The following is a 20,447-nucleotide window of genomic DNA, read 5'->3' on the forward strand; positions in this document are numbered from 1 at the left end:
CAAAGAGTTACATTTAATGATGGACTTTTTAAAAACAAGGAGAGTTGGGTACTTTGCATAACTTTTCTTTAGATCATATTGCAAATAGCTTTTGAATTCTTTTATCCCCCAAGATTTCTTCCATTCAGAGAGAGATCAACCAAGTTGACAAACAAAAAATTATTCAGTATTTTAAGAGAGAGCATCCTCCAACCATACCTCAGAATTGGACCCAGGAAAACTGAGTGGGTATATGGAAGCACTCATTGAATGCCACTCTCTCTTGCAACACTTTCCCATTACTTTTGGTTGGACTCATCTGGCTCTACTAGTTTGGTTTTTAAAAACAGTTTGCCGGGCAGGGATTTTAATCAAGCTAAGAAATAAGATAAATAAAAATCCTCTGCCTTCAATCTTCCTAACCAATGTACATTCACTTATTAATAAAATGGATGAAATACTCCTCTTAAACAGATACAATTCTGATTTTCACAATTCAACAGTCCTATGCTTCTTTGAAACCTGGTTAAATGAATCAATTGAAGATAGCAGCCTGCATATCCCAGGGTTTCAGATTGAATGATCGGACAGAATTATAGAAACATCTGGTAAAAAGAAAGGGGGAGGCTTATGCTTATATATCAACAACAGCTGGTGTCAGGATTTAACTAGAATATACAAATTCTGTGATGAAAACCTAGAGATATTAATTATCAACTACAAACCATACTATTCTCGTGAATTTTCCTCATTTCTTCTAATTGCTGTTTATTAGAAGCCCCACCCCAAGCCTGTGTAAACAAGGCATTATGAACTCTAGCTGACCAAATTATGGAGGCTGAAGCCAAATACTCTGATTCACTAGACATTATTTTGGGAGATCTAAACAAGGCAAACTTAAGGAAAGAGCTACCAAAATACTTTCAGCATGTCAATTGTCCCATTAGAGGCAAGAATACTTTAGACCATTGCTACACAACACTAAAAGATGCTTATTGGTCTTTACCACGAGCAGCTATAGACACTCAATACCACAACCCACATTTGCTATCAATAGAAATATGATTTTAGATACTTCTTTAATAAACTGTTCTCAGATTAGGATGCAGAATAATCCTTTTGCTTCCCTATCTAAAATTAGGCCATTATTATAACGATTAAATTTAGACATAATTTTATACAAAATAGTCCTGATACTTGCTTGCCATCAGAATTATTGCTGAAGTTCCTAAATAGATGCTTTGCTATTTATATAGGCAACTTGGAATGCAGAAAAGAGAAGTCTCCAAAATTCTGAGAGAATTAAGATTACAGATTAATACCAAACCAACAAGATTGAATATCATCAGACAAAATATCTGGGAGAGTGCTCTCAAAGGATTTCAGAAGCGGAACTTCAATCCTTTCAATACTATTGAAGTAAAGTATGTGAATTGCAGGAATAAAATAGAGGTGGATCTCTGTTGCTCATCAAAGGAAGATTTTTTTCAATTGCTGATGCTTCATCTTCAGAATTCATCATTATTTGAAGGGGGCCACTCAAAGAATTTGTCCTTTGATTCTCAAGGTAAGCTTGACATAGTAAATATTTGGAATTTACACTAGGAGGGGATGCAGCTTTTATTGCTAGCTATATTTAGACATAAATAATGGTGCAGAGGTAGGAGCCTTTATTCTAATATTAACTGTTAGAATATCTTGAAATGGTTACTTCAGATGTTTGGCCTAAGTACAAAACAAACAGAATTTATTGTAAGTTTTGTCTCAAGTTCAAGGTAAATACTGCCTTGTTTCATATTGTTTTAATTATTCCTGATACCCTGGGATTGATTCATTTTAAAAATTCTTTCACACCATTCAGAACAATTGCGAAAAAAGCACCACCATATGTTTTTGAAGGCAAGAAAGGCTGGAATGAGCCTTTTTAGTATTCAAAAATGTAATGCTTGCTAGTTTCTGGCTAGAAGGCTGGTGGACACACTCCGATCTTCTTCCTGGTGGGAAGAGGGGAGAAATCCAGTGCTGGGCTGGAGGAAAGTTTGCATCTCAAAGATTATTATTTATCCAGCCCCCACAGGAGTACCCCTCCTTCATGGAGGGGAGGGGAAATCCATCCACTGGTGGCAGCAGTTTATAATCTTCCCTGCCGGCTTCCCCATTGACTTTCTGGGAAAGCCAGCGGAGAAGATTGCAACTGGTAATCAATTGCGCATGAACACAGGATGTTTAAAATAATAATTGCAAATAGGTTGCCAAGCACCGAAAATGCTACTACATCCGGGGATGGGAGAAGGGAGGCAGTTATAATATCAAGGAGAGGTTGTAAATATTTTTTATGAGTATCTTGTAACTTTAAACAGTCATTAAGCAACCAAGACTACTGTACTTGTAGTTCAATTTCCTCTATTGACCTCAGCTCATGCTAAATCAGTTTTTCCCCGGGTAGTTTCCAGGTTTTAAAAACTCATTTCTTATAATGGTTTGGGGGTATGCAGTAATAGAAGGAATTAAAGAATTTAGGGCTCAAACAGAACTTGTTTTTTTCCTCCCATATATGCCTAAATAGTTAATATGGGTTTTATTGAATGAAATATATTGATGGAGTATTTAAGGATTCAGAATAGAATTTCTAACTATCAACAGGGAATACTAATCAACTGTGTAATAACTTTAAGAAGCAAAGGGCACACATTAAAAGGAATCATCATAAATATCATAAATCATAAATATAACAAATAAAATTTCAGAAATGATACTATTCTTGTTGATTCCATTCTCAGATTCTAAACTGAATGTCCAAGTTCACAAACAAATCATATCTTGTATCTAATTCTCATAAGAAATGAAAGAGCCATTTTTTTGGCCTAATAGACTTCTAATTCTAACTAATGATGTAGAAAAAAGAATACTATGTTTTGGTCTAAATGTCCATGCAGATTCCCAATCATCTAAGACATCGTTGTTCCAAACGTGCTTTTCAAAAGGCAACCAGACATTTTTGGGTTTTTTTTGAAAATATTTTGCTTTTCATCCAAGAAACTTGTTCAGTTCTGACTTGTAGGGAATGGAATGGATTTTGGTCTAACCTTTTTCTCATATTAAAACAAGTTTCTATCAGTTGTATTCAGTAAGTGTAATATATCATTTGTACTTGCAGCTCTTAAAGATGATTTATACTATGAAGCAGGAAAAATGATTGCAGTTTCTCTGGTTCATGGAGGCTCATCTCCTAGCTTCTTTTCTAAAACCTTGTTTCACTGCCTCGTCTATGGCACAGAAAATGTGAAGCCAACAGTCGAAGATGTTGCTGATATAGGCGTTTTGCAGGCATTAGAAAAGGTGAGCAATTGCTCTGTAAGACAGTAGGATATATAAACTTCCAGTAAGAAAGAGGAGAGAGAGTCACATACGGGCTGTCCTCATGATTGTGTGTTGTGGTGTGTTGAAGGATGTTTTTGACTGAGGTGGCACTTACCTAGGTGGAAGCTGGATTTGTAGACCTGCTTGAGCTATTTTTGGACTTGTTCAGACTGAAGGAGCACATTGCAGGATGAACCACTCTACAGCACTAATCTTGCCTATCAAGCTGAGATGCATCTGTGGATCTGGCCGCAGTTTTTCAACATGACAATGGTTTTTTCACACCAGCTCTTCAGGTCACACTGGAGGATGGATTGTATTTGTTCTGTTCTGCTGGCCATGTTTGTTATACCAACTGCACTTGTGAACAGTGGTTGTGAGCATGGCTCCTTCCTGCACCATCTGTTTATCACTGATGGATGCTGATGCCTTTAGAGGTATGAGGGTGGCAGAGGGGTGTTACAGTACAGTGGAAGACTATTATTTATCTCCTCTACTATGGAAATCATTTTGCTTATTCTCCTGGTAGCCGCAAGGAGGAAGAAAGCAACTGTAGATCATGTCAATGTAGCTTTCATCTGATGGCTAAGTGCCTTGATTGTTGGCCTATTGGTTTCCGAGTGTGGACTGAGGACTGATTTCCCCTTTGGGTGAGAGCCAAAAGAGGACTTGATGGGAGATGAATGAGAAGGAAGCTCTCTACCAATTGGTGAGAGCAACAGAACCGGGATCCCCTGTGAATGCTAGTGGTGGAATGGAAGGTGGTTACTGGATATTATTATGATGCAGAACTAATGAAGTTAAAGTGCCTCAGGGTACCTTGCTTCCCCTCCCAGGGATGATTGTAGAAGACAGTGGGAGATCTTTGGCCTTGAGAAGTGGGGGATCTACATTTGGGGATGGGGTTGCCATTAGGGAGATGGGATGAATCAGAGTATTATGTGGGTGACAGGCCTGGGGAGGTATGGTGGAAGGAAGGGAACAGGTTGTTCTGAGGGAATATATTAGTTTGAATGACTCATTAATGGTGCAAATACGCTTGGTTTTCTTCTATAGATAAAATCTGCCACAACACTGAGCAGTTTAGAATCGGCAATAAGTGATTGCTCTGACTATCTTGCTTCTATTGGATGTTTGAAACCTGTAACAGCACTACATGATAAGAATATATTGGTGAATGAGATTCTGAATCACCATGTCATCAAAAGAACTCTTTTACCATTTGAAAGGTTTGCTTGCTGTGGAAATCATTCCTATCATTTTTGAATTTTGAACTAATTAAGAATAATTTCAACTGTTTTGCAAGAAAATATTAGGTGATGTCCTGTGGGTGTACATTAAAATATGATTGCTCATTATGTCTTAGTTATTTTCACCAAATCGTTTTTTCTCTTTAATCAAGTAGCATTAAAAAAATAATAATTTTGGTAAAATGTGGAATATGTAAAAAAAAAAAAAAAGCCCTCTAACTCAACACTTAGAAATCCTATGAGGATCGTTTCAACAATCGTAAGTTGTTCAAGCAAAAGGTTACAAAGCTTTTAATATATTTCAAGAGACTTTAGTAGATTTGGAACATGTCATTGGCCTCCGACCCGGCGTAGATCTCAATTGGCTCCTTCGTTTTCCGAGGAGCTGAGGGAGATGAAACGCCGGAGAAGACGCCTAGAGAACACCTGGAGATCTAGCCGTTCCGAGGCTGATCGGACACTAGTGAGATCTTTTACTAAGATCTACCTAGTGGCAATGAGGGAGGCGAAACGTTCTTACGTTTCCACCCTCATTGCATCGGCAGATAACCGCCCGGCCACCTTTTTTCGGGTGACCCGTTCCCTCCTCCATCAGGAGGGACAGGATGACCCCTTAAAGGGACGTGCTGAGGCATTTAACGGTTATCTATACGATAAAATCGTTCAGCTTCGGGATAGTTTGGACCAAAATTGCGATGATCCAAGTGGGATGACGGAGACGCGTCTTGTTGAGGTTGTTTGGGATGAGTTTGATTCTGTGGCTCTCGAGGACGTGGACAGGTTGCTGGGGAGGTTACATGCAACTACATGTTTACTCGACCCGTGTCCCTCCTGGTTAGTACTGGCTACACAGGAAGTGACACGAGGCTGGCTCCGGGGAATTATAAATGCTTCATTGGTGGAAGGGGTTTTCCCCGCTGCCTTGAAAGAGGCGGTGGTGAGACCCCTCCTCAAGAAGCCTTCCCTGGATCCAGCTATTTTAGGGAATTATCGTCCAGTCTCCAACCTTCTGTTTGTGGCGAAGGTCATGGCAGCTTCCCCAGTACCTGGATGAAGCTGTCTATCTAGACCCGTTCCAGTCCGGCTTCCGGCCCGGTCATAGTACGGAGACAGCTTTGGTCGCGTTGGTGGATGACCTCTGGAGGGCCAGGGATGGGGTTGTTCCTCTGCCCTGGTCCTATTAGATCTCTCAGCGGCTTTTGATACCATCGACCATGGTATCTTGCTGCACCGGTTGGAGAGTTTGGGAGTGGGAGGCACCGTTTATCGGTGGTTCTCCTCCTATCTCTCCGACCGGTCGCAGACAGTGTTGACAGGGGGGCAGAGATCGACCGCGAGGCGCCTTACTTGTGGGGTGCCTCAGGGGTCGATTCTCTCGCCTCTCCTGTTCAACATCTACATGAAGCCGCTGGGTGAGGTCATCAGTGGTTTTGGGGTGAGTTACCATCTGTATGCTGATGACACGCAGCTGTACTTTTCCACCCCGGACCACCCCAACGAAGCTGTCAAAGTGCTGTCCCGGTGTCTGGAAGCCGTACGGGTCTGGATGGGGAGAAACAGACTCAAGCTCAATCCCTCCAAGACGGAGTGGCTGTGGATGCCGGCACCCCGGTACAGCCAGCTGCAGCCGCAGCTGACTCTTGGGGGCGAGTTATTGGCCCCAATGGAAAGGGTGCGCAACTTGGGTGTCCTCTTTGATGGGCGGCTGTCGTTTGACGATCATTTGGCAGCCGTCTCCAGGAGGGCCTTTCACCAAGTACGCTTGGTTCGCCAGTTGCGCCTTCCTCAGCCGTGCCGTGAGCCAGACCCTCAGGAAGTGGCCCAAGCTCCGTCCGGAACCTCTCCGGGTCCATCAGGCGCCTGGGGCGGAACCAACGTATCGGCTCCGTCTCCCTGCGGTGTTGAATGGCGGTCAGAAAGTCCAGGCGAAGGAGAGAGTGATCTGACCATGACAAAGGTTCAATGACTATTTCCTTCAAGTCCAGATCTCTCAACCACTGACCAGAGACAAAAATCAAATCCAAAGTGCCTCCCCCAATGTGAGTAGGGCCATCAACTACTTGGGTCAGGTCCAAGGCCGTCATGGAAGCCATGAACTCCCGAGCTGCTGTCGATGACGAGCCGGAAGATGGCAAGTTAAAGTCCCCCATGACTAAAAGTCTGGGGGTCTCAACTGCCACCCCAGCAAGCACCTCCAGGAGCTCGGGCAGGGCAGCTGTCACGCAGCAAGGAGCCAGGTACGCGACCAGCAAGCCCATCTTTAGAGGTATGAGGGTGGCAGAGGGGTGTTACAGTACAGTGGAAGACTATTATTTATCTCCTCTACTATGGAAATCATTTTGCTTATTCTCCTGGTAGTCGCAAGGAGGAAGAAAGCAACTGTAGATCATGTCAATGTAGCTTTCATCTGATGGCTAAGTGCCTTGATTGTTGGCCTATTGGTTTCCGAGTGTGGACTGAGGACTGATTTCCCCTTTGGGTGAGAGCCAAAAGAGGACTTGATGGGAGATGAATGAGAAGGAAGCTCTCTACCAATTGGTGAGAGCAACAGAACCGGGATCCCCTGTGAATGCTAGTGGTGGAATGGAAGGTGGTTATTGGATATTATTATGATGCAGAACTAATGAAGTTAAAGTGCCTCAGGGTACCTTGCTTCCCCTCCCAGGGATGATTGTAGAAGACAGTGGGAGATCTTTGGCCTTGAGAAGTGGGGGATCTACATTTGGGGATGGGGTTGCCATTAGGGAGATGGGATGAATCAGAGTATTATGTGGGTGACAGGCCTGGGGAGGTATGGTGGAAGGAAGGGAACAGGTTGTTCTGAGGGAATATATTAGCTTGAATGACTCATTAATGGTGCAAATACGCTTGGTTTTCTTCTATAGATAAAATCTGCCACAACACTGAGCAGTTTAGAATCGGCAATAAGTGATTGCTCTGACTATCTTGCTTCTATTGGATGTTTGAAACCTGTAACAGCACTACATGATAAGAATATATTGGTGAATGAGATTCTGAATCACCATGTCATCAAAAGAACTCTTTTACCACTTGAAAGGTTTGCTTGCTGTGGAAATCATTCCTATCATTTTTGAATTTTGAACTAATTAAGAATAATTTCAACTGTTTTGCAAGAAAATATTATGAGATGTCCTGTGGGTGTACATTAAAATATGATTGCTCATTATGTCTTAGATTTTCACCAAATCGTTTTTTCTCTTTAATCAAGTAGCATTAAAAAAAAAATAATTTTGGTAAAATGTGGAATATGTAAAAAAAAAAAATTTTGGTAAAATGTGGAATATGTAAAAAAAAAAAAAAGCCCTCTAACTCAACACTTAGAAATCCTATGAGGATCGTTTCAACAATCGTAAGTTGTTCAAGCAAAAGGTTACAAAGCTTTTAATATATTTCAAGAGACTTTAGTAGATTTGGAACATGTCATTGGCCTCTGACCCGGCGTAGATCTCAATTGGCTCCTTAATTTTCCGAGGAGCTGAGGGAGATGAAACGCCGGAGAAGACGCCTAGAGAGCACCTGGAGGTCTAGCCATTCCGAGGCTGATCAAACACTAGTGAGATCTTTTACTAAGATCTACCTAGTGGCAATGAGGGAGGCGAAACGTTCTTACGTTTCCACCCTCATTGCATCGGCAGATAACCACCCGGCCGCCTTGTTTCGGGTGACCCGTTCCCTCCTCCATTAGGAGGGACGGGATGACCCCTTACAGGGACGTGCTGAGGCGTTTAACGGTTATCTATACGATAAAATCGTTCAGCTTCAGGATAGTTTGGACCAAAATTGCGATGATCCAAGTGGGATGACGGAGACGCGTCTTGTTGAGGTTGTTTGGGATGAGTTTGATTCTGTGGCTCTTGAGGACGTGGACAGGTTGCTGGGGAGGTTTCATGCAACTACATGTTTACTGGATCCGTGTCCCTCCTGGTTAGTACTGGCTACACAGGAAGTGACACGAGGCTGGCTCTGGGGAATTATAAATGCTTCATTGGTGGAAGGGGTTGTCCCCGCTGCCTTGAAAGAGGCGGTGGTGAGACCCCTCCTCAAGAAGTCTTCCCTGGATCCAGCTATTTTAGGGAATTATCGTCCAGTCTCCAACCTTCGCTTTGTAGCGAAGGTTGTAGAGAGTGTGGTTGCATGGCAGCTTCCCCAGTATCTGGATGAAGCTGTCTATCTAGACCCGTTCCAGTCCGGCTTCCGGCCCGGTCATAGTACGGAGACAGCTTTGGTCGCGTTGGTGGATGACCTCTGGAGGGCCAGGGATAGGGGTTGTTCCTCTATCCTGGTCCTATTAGATCTCTCAGCGGCTTTTGATACCATCAACCATGGTATCTTGCTGCACCGGTTGGAGAGTTTGGGAGTGGGAGGCACCGTTTATCGGTGGTTCTCCTCCTATCTCTCCGACCGGTCGCAGACAGTGTTGACAGGGGGGCAGAGATCGACCGCGAGGCGCCTTACTTGTGGGGTGCCTCAGGGGTCGATTCTCTCGCCTCTCCTGTTCAACATCTACATGAAACCGCTGGGTGAGGTCATCAGTGGTTTTGGGGTGAGTTACCATCTGTATGCTGATGACACGCAGCTGTACTTTTCCACCCGGACCACCCCAAGCTGTCAGTGCTGTCCCGGTGTTTGGAAGCTGTACGGGTCTGGATGGGGAGAAACAGACTCAAGCTCAATCCCTCCAAGACGGAGTGGCTGTGGATGCCGGCATCCCGGTACAGCCAGCTGCAGCCGCAGCTGACTGTTGGGGGCGAGTTATTGGCCCCATTGGAAAGGGTGCGCAACTTGGGTGTCCTCTTGGATGGGTGGCTGTCGTTTGACGATCATTTGGCGGCCGTCTCCAGGAGGGCCTTTCACCAAGTACGCTTGGTTCACCAGTTGCGCCCCTTCCTTGACCGGGATGCCTTATGCACGGTCACCCATGCTCTTGTCACTTCCCGTTTGGATTATTGCAATGCTCTCTAAATGGGGCTGCCCTTGAAGTGCACCCGGAGGCTGCAGCTAGTCCAGAATGCAGCTGCGCGGGTAATAGTGGAAGCAACTCGTTGCTCCCATGTAACACCAATCCTGCGCAGCCTGAACTGGCTTCCTGTGGTCTTTCGGGTGCGCTTTAAGATTTTGGTTACCACCTTTAAAGCGCTCCATGGCTTAGGGCCCGGGTACTTACGGGACCGCCTGCTGTTACCTTATGTCTCCCACCGACCCGTACGCTCACACAGAGAGGGCCTTCTCAGGGTGCCATCTGCCAAATAATGTCGGCTGGCAGCCCCCAGGGGTAGGGCCTTCTCTTTTGGAGCTCCTACGCTTTGGAACGAACTTCCCCCTGGTTTACGTCAAGTGCCTGATCTTCGGACTTTTCGCCGTGAGCTGAAAACGCACCTATTTATTCAAGCGGGACTGGCTTAAAAGTTTTATAAAATTTTTAAATTGGGGCTATTTATGAATTTTAGGGTTTTAAATTGTTTTAAATTTCGGCCATTCTTGTAATATGCTCGGTTTTAGTTTTGTTTTAATGTGTATATTGTGGGTTTTTTACTATTTGGCTGTACACCGCCCTGAGTCCTTCGGGAGAAGGGCGGTATAAAAATCTAATAAAATAAAATAAATAAATAAATAAAATATGGGTGGAATGATCAAGAATTAATACAAACTATGAGTAAGAATATGTGAGTTTGCCTTTCTAGGTGAAGCAATCATAGGAATCATTTTAGTAAGCATAATTTTAAATTCTCTTGCTAATAGAGAGTAGCTAGTACATTTTTGCTTTAAAATAAAAGAAATCTGTAATAAAAAAATAAATTTGGTAGTGTCCTCAAGGTTCTTTTTATTTTTTTTAAAAAAAGCACTAAAGACTCAGCAGTTTCTTTCTTTGCATCTCTCTCTCTTTATTTCCCCAAAAGCTTTAGACAAGGTTTGAAAACACTTGGTGTTTTGGAAAAAATACAAATGAATCCTGATGCATTCTGTAGCATATTATGTCACAAACCCGAGAAACTTTCAGCAAAACTTCTTGGTGATCTCTTTACAATTCAATGTTCAGGAGCAGACAAGGGCAGATGCCTTGATTTCTGGATGGGTTATTTACAGGAGACGGAAGGTAAGAAAATGGGATATTGCCTACTTCTAGAATTTTGAACTTTTGAAATATATTTGTACCTGTAAAATAAGACATCAGATTGCATTATTGGTGGAGAAAGACTTGTTTTGCATTTTTATTTAACATTATATTTGCAGTTACGATTTCTTGAAGTCAAAAAGTTATTCCATTTCATCTGTAACTTCTTAACTAATGTGATACTTTGATTAACTAAAATGGCTTTTTCAAAACAATCTTCATATTTCTTGGTGTAGGTGGTGAGTCATCTGTAACTCTAGAGGATATCTTAGTATTTGCAACTGGCATCCGCAGTATTCCACCCATTGGCTTTGAACCTGACCCTTCAGTTATGTTTCTGCATATAAAATATCCCATCGGAAAGAGAGACCTTAACTGTTTACAGCTTCCAATAACAAAATCTTATGAGAATTTTAAAAAAGTTCTGGATATTGCCATCCGACATGCCCTATTACAGTCAAGAGTATGTTAGTCGCTACCATGAATACTGAAAACTGAATGATGAAGCACATAAGAAGCTTGCCTACTGGAAAACAGACATATTCATCCTCACAGGTTTAAAATTTGATCATGGAAATGCATAATTTCAGTCTTTACATTTTGAACAGTGTTTCAAAATGATGAGCAAACAAAGCTTTTAAATCAATTTTGCATTCTATTTGTTTTGGGTTTTGGTTTTTTTTGGCCAAACCAGAAAGTAACTGGTTGTTTGAGATTGTGCTGTACCCTCCATTTTATATCATAAATGTTACACATCAAAACTTCTGCAAATACATTCAGGAAGCCTTTCCAAATTGTAATATATCAACTTTTATACATTGTGTTTTTGTGTAAAGATTTTGAGGTTTGGATTTATTTATGTGGATTCCTGATTCAGGAAATGTTAATTTCACACACAAACTATTCTAGCTATTAATTACAAACATGGGAAAAACCCTAAAGATTACCTCATGTTATCTTCTCTTAAATGTTTGTAATGCCTTGAACATTTTGGGATTATGCCCAAATAACTCTTTCCGTTCTGTAATCATTCTATTTTTTTAAATAGTTTTGAATATAAAAGGATTTTTAAAAATTGCATTGTAGGAATTCTATATTCAGAAAAGCTATAATTGGTGTCAGATGTGTTTGTTAACTCAGTTTTATTATTTCAGTTAGAGATGGTGATGTTTGGACATAGAAGTGCTTTTTCCTTGAAATAACAGTTCCACCCTTGCCAGAGGATTTCTAACATTATTCCGGCTATATTGGGAGAGGTCTAAACTGTTTTAGACTAAAGCAGCTATTTCAAAGCTGGAATAGGATGTTTCACTCTGAAACTATCTTCTATAAGACTATGCATACTATAGAAAACGTATGTAGATGTTTTAAGAATTATTCTCACATTTATGCAAATTGAAGCAAATATCATTTGATTTAAATGAGACTTTTAGAAGAAGGCTGAGATGAGTTAGCTTTATATATGTCCCAGAAATGCCAAAGTTAGAAATGCCATTCCCTACTCGGTACTTAACTAGAAAGATTATGTATTTGATTTCATTTTTCTAAAATCTATTATGTTCGATGCATTATAGATACACCATGTAGAGTATTAAATTTTATGAAATAGGTGATGGAATAATTTATGCACACACACAACATTTTCACACACGTATGGATACACCAACCCCTTTAAATGGCTTTAATTCAAATTGATATGACATTGCTTTTACTAAGAGGAGAAAAAAGCAAATTTATGTTCTCCCCTGGGCCACATTTCCCTGTTGGTTTTGTTGGGTTGTGATGAGCTGAGCTGAAAGATTAATCACAGTAGTTTATCATTTAAAAGTAATTTCTGTCGTCACTTATTAAATTGCACAATAAAAACTTCTGGAGCTTATTCATGCTATTCTAAATTGTTTGAATTTCAATTGAAAATTAATTCTGTGGGTGAAAAGTATATAGTGTACACTATTCTGAAATGTTCAGCAAAATATACGTATCAGAATATAGTGAAAAGGTTACTTCATTAATAGAGTTTCATCCTTGGCAAGCATGTATATTAGTGATTTGAAATAAAGCTTACAGTAAGTATTGGATATCTATTTCAACCACTTGAATTTGTCTGTAGAGGAAGCACTCAAGGCATGATAGAATTAATATTTCAGCGGAATGGATGGAATGTTTCTACTCCCAGAGTTTCTAACCACAAATTTCAATTTCTTATATTAAAGAATTAATGTGTTTGAAAGGGAACATTTATTTCCTGGCTTTCAGAAATCTACTTGTATTTAGGTCTGAAGATTCCTCTTCAGTCCTCTTCTATAAACAAGCAGTTTGGTGGGCCTTATTTTCAATGTGATAACTCCTCAATGTGAATTAGTTAAATTCTGGCTACCCAACCAGACAAAGCTTGTGGATCTATGACAGAAACTATATTACAAGTTTACTGGTTTACAAGTAGTCCTCAGCTTATGACAATAATTGGGGCTGGAATTTCCATTGCTACGCAATGTGGCTCTAAAGCACAACTGCATTGCTTAGCAAAGGTAATTCCTGTTGTTATTAAATGAATTCCACAATTGTTAGATGAGGTAACTTCTTGACAGCTTCCCACAACCAAAGGGAAAATGCAAGTCCCAAGCTGGCAGGGAGGTAAGTAGCTGCTGCCAGGTGGGAAAGGGTCCATGAGAGGTGCTGCACGAGGTCAGGGGTGTGGGGTGATGCAATGACTTACTCCAACAACTTGCAATCTGGTAGGCAGAGGCAGAATTTTTTTTCTCTCCAAAAACTAATGTATGTATATGTATACAGTACTTCTTTTTCCTTCCATTCAGTCATGTTGGATTCTCAGAGGACAAATCCCTGCAGGGTTCCCCCCGCCCCCACAGGAAGATTTTCAGTATCTTCCATTGCCTATTTCCTAGGGCTGAGAAAAAGTGACTGGCCCACCGTTACCAGCCCAAGGCAGGACTAGAACTCATAGTCTTATATATGGTGTTGCCTAGAAGGTGTTTCATGTTAATATATGGTTATTTACATTTTCATTTGAAAATTTGAGACTTATCTTGGCATTTTTGCAGAAATTTGACAAATTTAGTTTAAATACTACTTTGGTGTTTATTGATTTCCACTGAGGTTTTGATCGTATGCTGGAATTAATTAGAATATTTTAATTTAGTTTTTCAGTGGAATAAATGGAAGAGTTACAAAATTCTATTTGATATTTAAGCAGTTTGTGTGACAATTGAACAGGGGAAACTTTCTGGGGGGGGTGACTAGATATTTCTTGTATACTGCTTAGAAAAATTGCTTATTAACAATTCAAAAACATTTTCAGAAGTAAATGTTGGTAATTCTCACATTTCATACCTTTATAGATGTTTTACAGGATATACAGATAGCTATAGACAAAAAGATTTCAGTGAACTTTATACTTTTGTTGTTTTGTCACATACAAATAGCCTTTTGGTGTGAGTGAATAAGATATGGTTATATCTGTAGTTTTTAAAGGCCTTTCAATGTGACTGAGAAATTATAGGTTTTTGAATAACAAATCACCATGCCTTTACTAGAAGATGTTTTTAATATGCTTTTCAGTATTCATTTGCTTTACAGGAAGATATATTTGAGAAATATCTTACAAACGTACAGAATTGATAGTTTTGCTCCTGGTCATGCTTTTTCTATATAAGGATCATATTTTGCCTAATTTCTGATTGGTTCTAGTGGAAACAAGGTAGTAATATAAATCAGAACTATTAACAATGCTAACATATGGATGGGTATGGTGATGAAAAAGCCATTTTTGCTCCAAAATTTCATATTGGGTAAAGACAACTAGAATTAGCTACTGAATGTTCCATTTCATCGAAGTTTATTACTGTTTCAGTCACAAATTATTTTACAGTGAAATTGGTGCAATATTATCCTATTTCTTTGTGACAGTCATACTCTATAAATATATAAATATTGAGATTCCCTTTGTTGCCCAGAGTCAATGGTGCTTAAGTGTCATGATTGATATTGGATGTTTTTCTTCTTATCCATTCTTTACTCTTACCATGTGATTCTAGCAAAAATTTATAGCAGTTTATGGGGATGGACTGTAAGGAAATAAGATATGCCTTAATCATCTCTCAATGTAATTTATCTGTACAGAGTATCACACATTCTTCCAATTATGATTATAGTACTTGAATTTGAACTTTGCTAGACTGTATAATACTGTATCTACTGATTACAATAGAGAAGTAAGAAACACTGTAAATTAATAGAATTTATATATGTGTGTCAGTCCAGGGCAACAGTATTCCTTTTGAGCTCAGGTACTTGAAATAAGATTCATGAATTCACTATTGTTTCTTCTAACAAGTATCTATTGAGAAAAATACATGTGAAAAAGGAAATGCATACTATTGAAAGATGAAACTTAGCATTAAGAAAACAAAGTGGAATATTAACCTTGTCTGCAGTTAATAAAATTTAAATTATGGTTTGTGTAAAACTATTATTTCAAGAAACCTTTTGCAACTTTCAATGTTTGTTGTACTTTGCTTTGAAGTTACTTGTAGCAATATATGGAAGAACTGTCTTGTATGTGTGTATATATATATATATCCATGTAAAGTGCAATAAATCAAGGATTTCTTGTTAAAGTGTTACATGTTTATTTCTTAGGTACTGTTGGTCCATATTCTTTAGAGAATAATTAAACACTGAGTCTAATGACAAAATAAAATGTGGGAAAATGGATGGATGGACATACAACACAATTTGATCAAATGTTACTGATGTACTTTCCATGTCCAAAAAAAACTTTGGAAGGATATTAATTATAGTTCTTTGGAATGCATGAAAATAATTATATATAATTATTGTTCCAAAGATTGTGCAAAGGTTGTTTAAAGTTGCCACTGGCTCACCAAAAAAAGTGAAAACTTAACCACACTAACAATTCACTTTCAAAATGAATTATACTACCAGTATTACAATAAGTTACATCCAGATGCAAGCATATTCTGAAAAGCTTAGGTGAAACCTAAATCCCACTATTTTCAGATACCCTAAAGTCAGACTCAATTTGGGAGGTGGGGTGTTTTACTTAAAATTGTTTTTGAAAACAATGGAGAATAGTTTATAAGTGATTAATTTCTAAAGAACACATGCTACAAGAAAATGATTAAAATAGTGTGCCAATCCAACTCCTTTTGCCTAATAAAAGATAGTTGTAAATGAACAAGGAATCTACATAATATTGTTTCTTCCAGTACACTTGAAATTTCTTTTCCTATCAAAACACAAGCATATAGAAATCAGGTCAGGAGAAGTTTAGTACTCTGTTTTACACATCAGATTGTATTACACATCAATCATAGTTTGAAAGTGAAAAGCTAATTCTAATGGAATGAAGTGTTTTGCTTTTATGGCAAAAGATTGCCATACAAAGACATTTCATATGTGAGATTTCTAAAATTAAACATTGCCATATCACTTAACTTGGTAATACTGTATTAAACAATCGGCATAGCATGTTTAATACAGATAATACTGTATTAAACAATCAGTGTAGCATGATTAAAAAGGTATGTGCCTACCCTCTGCCCTAATTACATTTAAGAATGAGAACTGTCAAATGCTAAAAGTAATAATAGACATTTGTCAATGCTATCAAAAGTTGGGTTCATGATTTTTGGAAAAAAGTGAACTAAGTCAATTGCATTCTCTAATTGTATGCATCTATTTGTAAAATTGACTTTCATATGTCTTCCTTAAATCTTGAGCATAATAAAGTTGGTGGTCTTAATATTGCATTTGTATTCATATATGGACAACTATAATCAAACAAATGTCTCTTCTAGCATCCATAAATGTGACAAACTAACCTTTAAGTGTTAAGTTTATTTAAGATTTAAGTTTATTGTCCTTTTAAAAGTGAAAGTAAGGCATATGTACAGCCAATGTTGTATAATCAATTTGTAAGAAAAGGCTTATTTCTGCCTTTCAATGAATGCATGAAGCCACAGCAAGAAAAATTGAACTTTCTGGTTCAATTTTCAAGCTGGAATTATATTAAAATATATGTAAAAGTTTGTTTCCACATTCAGTAATTTGCTCAGAAACCAGAAAGGTTTTAGAACAGCTATGACCAGAAAGTAATTAGACAATAATTCCAGAAGAAACAAATAATTCCAGAATGGGAATGGATAAAGAGAAGACCCACAAATTTTTACCAAAAGTGTTTTTATTCTAACAAAGACCTTTTACTGAAAATGTTATAGTTCTTATGTAGAAAAACTATAATTTAAAACTTAGGAATTAATAGGGCTGTAGAAGTCATAACCAATGTTTTGGATTTGCCTGGAATGGAAACTAAGAAAGCATTTTCTAACAAGGGGGTTACATGATCCAATAAAAGCTTTTCTATTGTAATTGTCTGAACATAGCTTCTGTGTCATCACTATATAATTTTTTTATCAAAATATAACTAAAGTCATTTTGCCCAAAGATTCATTCCAAAAAGGTGCAGGTAGCACATCAGTCAAATCTGGAAAAGGGCTGCTTAGGTTCAAGGCTGGATCTAGGTCTAAATCCAAATCTCATCTAAATCCAAAACTAAATCCAACTCATCTAACACAGGTAGAACTCCTATTCCCCTTTTGTTTTCAATTTCCTTTGATTTATTATCAATTTCAGATTTATTTAAAAAGTATAACAGTAACATAATTTGGAAGAGACCTTGGAGGTCATCTAGCCCAACCCCCTGCTCACGCAGGAGACCTGTACTAGGGATTCGAACCACCGAACTGCCAACCATTCTGACTGACAAGTTTAGTATCTTAGTCACTGAGCCACCTAGTCAGTAAATTGCTCTGAAGGAAATCAGCTCTCGTGTTAAGTTTTAATACAGATTAGAAAACCTCTGGATGCCATTCCCAACTATTCTTATTTATTTTATTTATTTGTCGAACATGTACTAGATAACAGGTATAATATAAACATGGAGATGAACTAGGAATGAGTACAAGTAAATGGGGACAATAGGACAGGGACGGTAGGCACGATGGTGCACTAATGTATGCCCCCTTTATGGACCTCTTAGGAATGTGATGAGGTCCATGGTAGACAGTTTAAGGTTGAAGCTGTGGGGTTAGGGTTACAGGATTCTGATATAAAAATGAGATTTGTTACAATAATACTTAATCTACCTATCTAATTTGATGCCCCAAAATTAGGCTTGTTACAGAAATTGCCTCTGAAATGCAGGGATAATTAACCACTGCTAGAAAGAAGAGTGGGACTTAAATCATTCTTGGTTATTTTGGGGAGACAAATACAATCTTGTACAGTCTTTTTCATTTTATTCCTAAAGCAATTGTGTTCAATGCCTGCCTTGAGATAGGTATGGAAAACTAGCTCTTCAGATGTTAAATCCTGTTCCAATCAGCCCTTAGCCACCCTGAAAAATCAAAAAATAAGGGGATTTAGTTAGCATTCGGAAAAGTTGTAGTTTTGCTTCTGTTTAAAGGTGCAATGTGAGGCTAAAGTTTAAAGAACAAGATCCTACGCATACTTTCCAGTTGTAAGAATGTCATCATCAATGTCATGTCAATGGTGAAAAAAGTAAGGTTCTACTTTTAGGCAAGAAAAACAAAATGCACAGGTACAGTGTATATATGTGGTACTTTGCTCAATAGTAGCAACTGTGAGAGGGATCTTGGCATCCTAGTGAACAACCATTTAAATATGAGCCAGCAGCGTGCAGCAACTGCCAAAAAGCCAACACAGTTCTAGGCTGCATAAACAGGAATCAAGATCACATGAAGTGTTAATACCACTTTATAACGTCTTGGTAAGGCCACACTTGGAATAATGCATCCAGTTTTGGTCGCCACGATGTAAAAAAGATGTTGAGACTCTAGAAAGTGCAAAGAAAAGCAACAAAGAGGATTAGGGGACTGGAGGCTAAAACATATAAAGAAGGGTTGCAGGAACTGGGTATGTCTATTTTAATGAAAAGAAGGACTAGGGGAGACATGGTAGCAGTGTTCTAATACCTCAGGGGCTGCCATAAAGAAGAGGGAGTCAAGCTATTCTCCAAAGCACCTGAGGGCAGGACAAGAAACAATGGATGGAAGAAGCTTCTCAAGAAGAGAAGCAACTTAGAAGTAAGGAGAAATTTCCTGACAGTTAAAACAATTAATCCGTGAAAAAAATTGCCTGCAGAAGTTGTAAATGCTCCATCAACGGAAGTTTTTAAGATGTTGGATAACCATTTGTCTGAACTGGTGTAGGGTTTCCTGCCTAAGCAGGGGGTTGGACTAGAAGACCTCCAACTCTGTTATTCTAAATTCTAAACACCGTCGTCGTCATCATCCAGGCATTTTTCCCGCAGGCGCAGGGTCCGCTAGTTGTAAGAGTGTATTGGAGAACAAACGATAACGGTTCTTTTCACTTTTAGAATGTACGAGTTGTCCTCTAAAAGCATCTTAGTCCCCTAAAAGCATCGAGGCGATAGGTTTGGTCAGAAATGAAAGCTTAAATGCGCCGATCCGCTTCCACACTCATAAAGTCCCATAAAAGAGTGCTTATCAACAGGATTATCAACCCAGCCGTCCGCCACCAGCCATCCGCCCAACTGTCGCCTACAAAGTGAATAATGTCCGGAACGAGTCGCAGAATACGACAGGAAAATGCCAAATGCCAAATCCCGTTCCTCAAGGAGCAGAGCGGGAACGCCGGTCTACTAATTCGTAGCCTCTCTCTCCCTTTCCCAAAGGACGCAACCCTTCCGGGGCCAACAGCATCAGCAACGACAGGTCGGCCAAGAGTTCGGCAGACTCCGCCCGCCGCGCTCCCGCAAGAACCCGCGTAGTCCTCTGGCGCGCCACGTCTGCCGGGCTGGTGATGGCGCGGCGGTGAGGGGGGCGGAGTCGGCCCGAACACCAGGGGAAGATGGCGGCCAGCATCCGGGAGAAGCAGACCGGTGAGTGCCCGGCGTTAGGTCGCCCGCAGGATTGTTTGGTCTGGTCGCCTTGCCTTCTTCGGCACGCCTGAAGCCGGGACTGGCTCCAAGGAGAAGGCTAGGGCCTCCTCCTTCGCGTCTGTCCGGTGTGGAATTGCGGCCCGCCCTTCGTTGCTGTAGCTTACTTCGGTGCTTCTTATGTGACAGAACTGTTTTCTGCCCCGTCGTCAGAGCGAGCGGGCGGGCATGCCCAGTCTCGGCTGGGCTGATGGAGCCCTCACTACTGGGGTGGCCCTTGTGCCTCCCGCTTAGAGTGCTTCTGGAGGCCTGTTTTTCTTTTCGTTTTCGCTTAGCCTTGGCCATTACCGGCTAGGAAGGACTTTGTGGGCTAAAGTTTAAGGGCATGGTGCAAAACGGGAAGCCGGCTTTCCACCAGTACAGGTAGTCCTCGACTTACGACAATTCACTTAGTGGCCGTTCGAAGTTACAACAGCACTGGAAAAAAGTGACTTATGACCATTTTTCACACTTACAACTGTTGCAGCATTCCCCACCCCCCATGGTCACATGCTTAGTATTCGGATGCTTGACAACTGACTCACATTCCAGACGGAAGATTGTTACGATTCACTTAACAACAGTGTTGCTAATTTAACAACTGCAGTTATTCACTGAACAAATGTGGTAAGAAAAGTCATAAAATGGGACAAACTCACTTAACAAATGTTTCACTTAGCAATATAAATTTTGGGTGCAATAGCAACAGCACTTCGACTAGGTC

General features: G+C 40.0%; 2 protein-coding genes across 7 annotated transcripts in view; both read left to right on the forward strand.

Annotated features, from left to right (window-relative positions):
- The window catches only part of G2E3 (G2/M-phase specific E3 ubiquitin protein ligase), a 34,543-nt gene extending 19,203 nt beyond the window's left edge, over nucleotides 1-15,340 (forward strand). For all 4 annotated transcript variants that reach the window (XM_058162206.1, XM_058162207.1, XM_058162205.1 and 1 more), the window contains 5 exons: nucleotides 1,236-1,546; nucleotides 3,137-3,318; nucleotides 4,396-4,568; nucleotides 10,508-10,704; nucleotides 10,959-15,340. In XM_058162206.1, coding sequence (XP_058018189.1) covers nucleotides 1,236-1,546; nucleotides 3,137-3,318; nucleotides 4,396-4,568; nucleotides 10,508-10,704; nucleotides 10,959-11,194 — 1,099 coding nt within the window. In that variant the 3' untranslated portion in view covers nucleotides 11,195-15,340. The remainder of the gene's footprint in view (nucleotides 1-1,235; nucleotides 1,547-3,136; nucleotides 3,319-4,395; nucleotides 4,569-10,507; nucleotides 10,705-10,958) is intronic.
- A 4,131-nt stretch (nucleotides 15,341-19,471) lies between these two features.
- The window catches only part of SCFD1 (sec1 family domain containing 1), a 43,277-nt gene continuing 42,301 nt past the window's right edge, over nucleotides 19,472-20,447 (forward strand). The window contains exon 1 of one of the 3 annotated variants that reach the window (XM_058162210.1): nucleotides 19,472-19,687. In XM_058162210.1, coding sequence (XP_058018193.1) covers nucleotides 19,657-19,687 — 31 coding nt within the window. In that variant the 5' untranslated portion in view covers nucleotides 19,472-19,656. The remainder of the gene's footprint in view (nucleotides 19,688-20,447) is intronic. The other 2 variants (XM_058162211.1, XM_058162209.1) reach the window with 2 other exon arrangements.

This window comes from Ahaetulla prasina, chromosome 1 (genome assembly GCF_028640845.1).
Source record: "Ahaetulla prasina isolate Xishuangbanna chromosome 1, ASM2864084v1, whole genome shotgun sequence".
Classification (NCBI taxonomy): Eukaryota; Metazoa; Chordata; class Lepidosauria; order Squamata; family Colubridae; genus Ahaetulla; species Ahaetulla prasina.